Here is a 5,929-nt window from a genome sequence, read left to right as displayed (position 1 = left end):
AACAAAAAAAATAAAAAATGTACGAAGTATATTCCTTGTTTGGTTGATGTTACTGTTAAGAAAAAGAAAAAGACAAAAAAGAAAAACTGGAGCAGTTGGAAAGGAACGTAATGATGATGTACTAAACTAAACACAACACATGTTTCCAAGGAAGGAAGTAACAAAAAGGAAGGAAGGAAAGAAAGAAACAAAGAAAGGTATCTAAGAAATATCATGGATAAGCCACTTCTGTCAGACGATATTGTGGATGCTGTAGTAGACTACAAAGGCCGCCAAGTCCTCCGATCAAACAAAGGTGGCTGGAAGTCTGCATATTTTATCATAGGTAACACTTTAACACTACAGTCAGTACCGTACCCACAATTCTTTTTCTTTTTTTTTTTTTTTGGTTGTAAAAATAAATTTCGTTTTTGTGATGATTATAGGTATGGAAGTGGCGGAGAGGTTCGCTTACTATGGGATAAGCGTGAACCTGATAACGTACTTGACGGGTCCACTGGGTCAGTCCACAGCCACTGCGGCGGAGAACGTTAACGTTTGGTGCGGAACGGCGTTGTTGCTTCCTCTTTTGGGAGCATTTCTGGCTGATTCTTTTCTGGGTCGCTACCGCACCATTCTCATTGCTTCTCTTATCTACATATTGGTATGTGTCTTCTCTTCTTTGCTTGCTTCACAATTTCTCTTGGATATTGGTAATAAAAATGTGATATTAGTGATGTGCCCACATGAGGATTAATAAGAATTTGTAAAATCGTTGTAAAATGGTTTGTGTTTGTAGCATTTCTCAATTAAATAACTGCTTGTGCTAAAACTTCTTTGTACATCGCCAATTTATTCTTTTGTGATCAGGAGACTCAGGACTTTATTTATTCAAGAAATACTCTTTATTTTTATTTTTATTTTTATTTTTATTTTTTTTGCATAAAAAAGAAGTAATAGTATTGAGTTCATTTGTGTGGTCACTTCATGAGACCACTCTTATGTAAAATCCATACGTGTAAAACCGTGTATGTAAGAACTAAGAACACAAGTGGGATAAGATATTAAGAATGACAGCCTAACCCTGTAGCTATAGATTATGCTTTAGTTTGTGAAACTTGCTCCTCAGAGCAAGTTAAACCCCTCCTCACCCCCAAATCTAATGCCTAAATGCATTTAAACATGTTAACATCTTCATTATGGATTTGGATCCTCTCCATTTCAAGGCTATGAATTAAAGTTGAATAAATCTAGGGACTAGCTTTGTAAGGATACATTTGTAATGGGTTTTGGATAGGCTAGTGCTATTATTTTGAACTCAAATGCTTATCCAAATTGGTTGATTGAGATTTTTTTTTTTTTTTAATCTATAGCCTGTTTACCTTGAAAGAGAAATTTGCAGAAGTTGATAAAACATGTCAAATTGCAGGTTTTTAGTTACTCAATTTGGCCCCTCAATTATTAACTATGTTAAAGTAGTCCCTCAACTTTCAATATCAATTGGGTTCTTAGTTCTTCTCTCCCTTTTAAGTTTATACAAAACTAGCTAATATGGCAAATTGAGCACACGTGAAAAGGTTATTATAGAACATGTAAAAATTCAAAAATTAAGTCAATTTCAACTGTTAGTTCCATTTCAAGATATATAGGTGGGGGACACAAGGATGACATGGTACTGGTTTTGAAATTAATGGTTGAGCAACCAATTGAACTTTTACTAATACTTAACATTTTTCTAATATCTTTCCTTGGAACAAGTTCCCATATATGGCATCTTATATACAATGTTGATGGTCTAATGAGCATTCATACAAGCATTCATACCTTCTATGAATGCTCTTAAGACAGTCAACATTGTACATAAGTCTGTGGAAAGGCCAAAGGTGCAAAATTTTTGTTTTTCAATCCTATTCTGTTCCTGCTTTGTATGCTATTTGCTAAAAGAAAAAACAGAGCAAACTAACACCTAAACTAACAGAACTAATCCGTATCAAAAACAGAAAAGAGAAACTCTCCTGAAACTGCACAAAATTAGATTCTGTATAGTAATCTTTATTCTTTACATTCTTGCACAAGTACAACCTACACCCAAACATCCTGCCTTACAGCTTGATGTTGATTGATGTACTAGAAGGATTTGATTCTTTTTTTTTTTTTTTTTTTTTTTTTTTTTTTTTTGTGTGTGTGTGTGTGTGTGTTTTGTTTTGTATTATATATATATATATATATATATATATTCCCATTATGAGTTTATTTATTTCCTTCAAAGGTGTGATTTGGGAATCCTATTTAAAGGTCCCATAATCAACTATTGTAGAAGGCTTAATAGAGATTAACAAAAATTTTGGATGGGGATATCCGATTTTCCTTCTGGTGCTAGATGTTGCTGATTCCAAGCAAACCTACGCGCTGAATCCTAGGTTTTAGACTACTCAGGTGGTGAAGCTTACGGTTTGTTCTATTTTTATTGTTTATTTCCTAAAAGTGTTCCCTTTGCAAATTTGTCCTGCATCAATTCTAATCCAGCCGAATGTGATAAATGACAACAACCCAGCAATTCTGCAAATAATCTTCTGCAAGTTCTTCCCCTTCAATTTCCTCACAGACCAAGCAAGCTTATCTTCCCAAGGACCAACTGCCTATCAAATAAACACCACCTCAAAGCATCCTTCCATAACCTCTTGGAGAAAGCACTCAAAAATAAATGGTCATGGGGACTAGGCTATCATGGGGAGTCAGAAATAAACACCACCTCAAAGCATCCTTCTAAAGAAACACACATCAAATCCCCTTTATAACCCCAACCGGCCAGCCAATCTCTGGTAGTCAAGCTATTTACTGTGCTAGCCCTATAAATAAAAGACACATGCTGAACCTTAATTTATATGTTATCTTGACTTTGAGAGAAATTCCTTATTAAGCATTCTGTTTTAAGCTTCTTTCTGTCATATTTTTCTGTTAAATAATCTTTGACTTGGATTGGGATGAATCACAGGGACTAGGCTTGTTGACTCTGTCGGCTCTGCTTCCTTCTCTAGTCACTGCTGATTTCATTGACCCCAACAAAATTATGTTACGTTCTACTCGTCAGCTCCAAGTAATCTTATTCTTCTTATCTCTATACCTAGTCGCTGTTGGGCAAGGTGGACACAAACCTTGTGTTCAGGCTTTTGGAGCTGATCAGTTTGATGGACTAGATCCTGAGGAGTGCAAAGCCAAAAGCTCATTCTTCAACTGGTGGTATTTTGGTATATGTGGAAGTGCTGCTGTAACAAAGTTGGTCATATGCTATGTACAAGAAAACCTTAGTTGGAGTCTGGGATTTGGAATTCCTTGTATTCTGATGGTTGTTGGATTGGGTGTTTTCTTACTTGGTACCAGGACTTATCGATATAGTGTTAAAGGGGATGAGAAAAGCCCTTTTGTGAGGATTGGTCGAGTCTTTGTTGCTGCAGTTAAAAATTGGCGGACTACCCCTTTGACAATAATTATGGAAGAGGAAGCTCATGCAACCTTGCCACACCATAACTCTGAACAATTCAAGTAAGATAAATGCATTTCATCATATGCTGATAAATTAAGAGGAAAAGGGAAATGGAAATGTAGCAATATAGGTCCAGTAACAAATTATGGTACATTTGAAGTCTTAGATAAGCTTTTATTTCAGTATACTCACAATGTCTTTGACAATATAAAAGAACTTGGAAATAGTAAAATTAAATTATCGAGTTTTGGAATTAGTAGTAGTAAAATTAATTTATCAAGTTTTCAAGAGGCTTCCAAACGGACTCTCGTTTGTGCTTCTATTTTGATTTCATTGAGGGCTAGTCATTGTCCTTGACACTCCTTAAGAATAAGGACCCACAATGCAAAAGAAAAAAGGTGGGGTGGGGGGGTTAAGGCTGCTTATTAGTCATTGGTGCATTAATTGCAAGCTTTTTAAGATTGAGATCGGATCTTCGTGTAATGGCAAGTGCCTTCCACCAAAAGCGATAGGTTGCAAGTTCGAGTCAGGAATTAACCTCTCTAAAAATTGAAGGTAGGGTTGTAAACCAATCACCCTCACAAACCCCACAAAATTCAAGGTAAGGTATAGTTACTCTGGAAGTTGACAACTATGCATCCATGTTATGTGGCTATTCACTAAACTAAAACTACAGATACCACCTGACAGTGGTCCCACCTTAGAGATTAGAGGGCTCTTACATCTTTGTAGGATGAAACTTTTTAGCATGACACAAGGGACTTCTGCTTACACAAAGAAAGGGAAACAAATTTGAAAATGGTACAAGGAACTTCTCTTATATTAAGAAGGCCATAATGTGATTCTTAGGTACTGGACAAGTCTTCCTTGTCTTGCAATAGAAGTTGACTCACTAAAACAACTTTGAATTGGTTATTTAATTTAGATAACAAGTCCTCTTATAGGGCATTTTGAATCCTCTGATGTTGCAGGTTTCTCAACAAAGCCTTGCTGTTCCCAGATGGTTCAAAAGAAGGCAATGTTTGTTCTGTTAGTGACATTGAAGAAGCAAAGACGGTTCTTAGGCTTGTTCCAATATGGGTTACGAGCTTGGCATATGCTGTTGTGCATTCTCAGATCACAACTTTCTTTACCAAGCAAGGTGCTACCATGGACAGAACAATTTTTCCTGGCTTTGAGATACCAGCTGCTTCACTACAGTCCTTTGTTGGCCTGTCCATTATTCTTGTCATTCCCATATATGATCGCATCTTTGTTCCTATAGCAAGAGCTTTTACTAGAAAGCCCTCTGGCATCACGATGTTGCAGAGAATTGGAATTGGGATGCTTTTCTCTGCCATTGGCATTGTAGTTGCAGCTCTAGTTGAAATGAAAAGGCTCAAAACTGCTAAAGAATATGGGCTAGTTGATATGCCAGATGTGACTATTCCTATGAGTGCGTGGTGGCTTCTTCCTCAATATGTTCTGTCTGGAATTGCTGATGTTTTCACTGTGGTTGGCCTACAAGAATTCTTCTATGATCAAGTCCCAATTGAATTAAGAAGTGTGGGTCTTGCCCTCTATATCAGTATTTTTGGGGTCGGGAGTTTTTTAAGTAGCTTTCTCGTCTCTGTCATTGAAGAAGTGTTTGGTAGGAATGGCAAAAATAGTTGGTTTGCTGATAATCTGAATCGGGCACATCTTGATTACTTCTATTGGCTACTTGCTGGACTCAGTGCAGCAGCATTGGCTCCTTATGTATATTTTGCAAAATTTTACATTTATAATAGGAGAAGTACAACATAGGTACAGTCATATCACGTTGACTTCAATTTGTAGTTAAGTAGTAGGCAAATAAGGTAGGGCTAATACACAAGAGTAAGTGTGCTCTCATATTGTTGCAGTATAATCATTATACATGGTCGCAGCATATGGGATGTGAGGCTTGTGTAGAGAGGTGAGCGATGTATATCTATTTGCAATATTTTATCCTTTCCTCTAAATACGTTTGTAAATGTATTGCATAATCATCATTTTCTATAATATTAGAGCATTGGCAATTAACTTTGCCAATCTTTTGTTGTCCTATGTCAAGCACTTGTTTCCAATTAATGACTTTAATTCTCAACTCTTCTTCCAACCATACCTCTCCCATTTTTGACTCTTTTCTTCCCTTCATAATTCCTCACTTTTAGAGATTTGGCACTTTTTAATGATTCACTTCTTGCAAAACAAGCTTGGCGTCTTCTACACAACAAATCATCTCTTTTTCATAAGGTGTTTAAAGTCCGGTTTTTCCCTAATTTTTCTATTATGGAGGTCATAGATTCTAGATCGGGTTCATATGCTTAGTGGAGCATTCTTATAGGAAGAGATGTATTACAAAGAGGAGCTAGATGGCGGGTGGGAATGGAGAAAAAATTAAAATTTGGCAACACCATTGGCTGCCAAGGAAACGCCCACCACAGATGACATCCTATCCACTTA

The 5,929-nt window shown here is 36.6% G+C and overlaps 1 protein-coding gene across 1 annotated transcript; it reads left to right on the top strand.

Annotated features, from left to right (window-relative positions):
• Window positions 1-210: 210 nt before the first annotated feature.
• LOC115975439 (protein NRT1/ PTR FAMILY 5.10-like) lies at window positions 211-5,517 on the top strand. The gene is made up of 4 exons (XM_031096215.1): window positions 211-325; window positions 426-643; window positions 2,975-3,522; window positions 4,435-5,517. Exons 1-4 carry the CDS (start codon window positions 214-216, stop codon window positions 5,246-5,248), a joined length of 1,692 nt encoding a protein of 563 aa, XP_030952075.1. The 5' UTR covers window positions 211-213; the 3' UTR covers window positions 5,249-5,517.
• Window positions 5,518-5,929: the final 412 nt, after the last annotated feature.

Source organism: Quercus lobata, chromosome 2 (genome assembly GCF_001633185.2).
Source record: "Quercus lobata isolate SW786 chromosome 2, ValleyOak3.0 Primary Assembly, whole genome shotgun sequence".
NCBI classification, from domain to species: domain Eukaryota; kingdom Viridiplantae; phylum Streptophyta; class Magnoliopsida; order Fagales; family Fagaceae; genus Quercus; species Quercus lobata.
This window is presented reverse-complemented; position numbering and strand designations above follow the sequence as displayed.

What these genes read in the sequence shown, in the direction of transcription:
- LOC115975439 (XM_031096215.1), top strand. Translation starts at nt 214, where the DNA reads ATGGATAAGCCACTTCTGTCAGACGATATTGTGGATGCTGTAGTAGAC. An exon ending in CTTCTCTTATCTACATATTG is followed by an intron (nt 644 to 2,974) that starts GTATGTGTCTTC and finishes GATGAATCACAG; the next exon opens with GGACTAGGCTTGTTGACTCT. An exon ending in CATAACTCTGAACAATTCAA is followed by an intron (nt 3,523 to 4,434) that starts GTAAGATAAATG and finishes CTGATGTTGCAG; the next exon opens with GTTTCTCAACAAAGCCTTGC.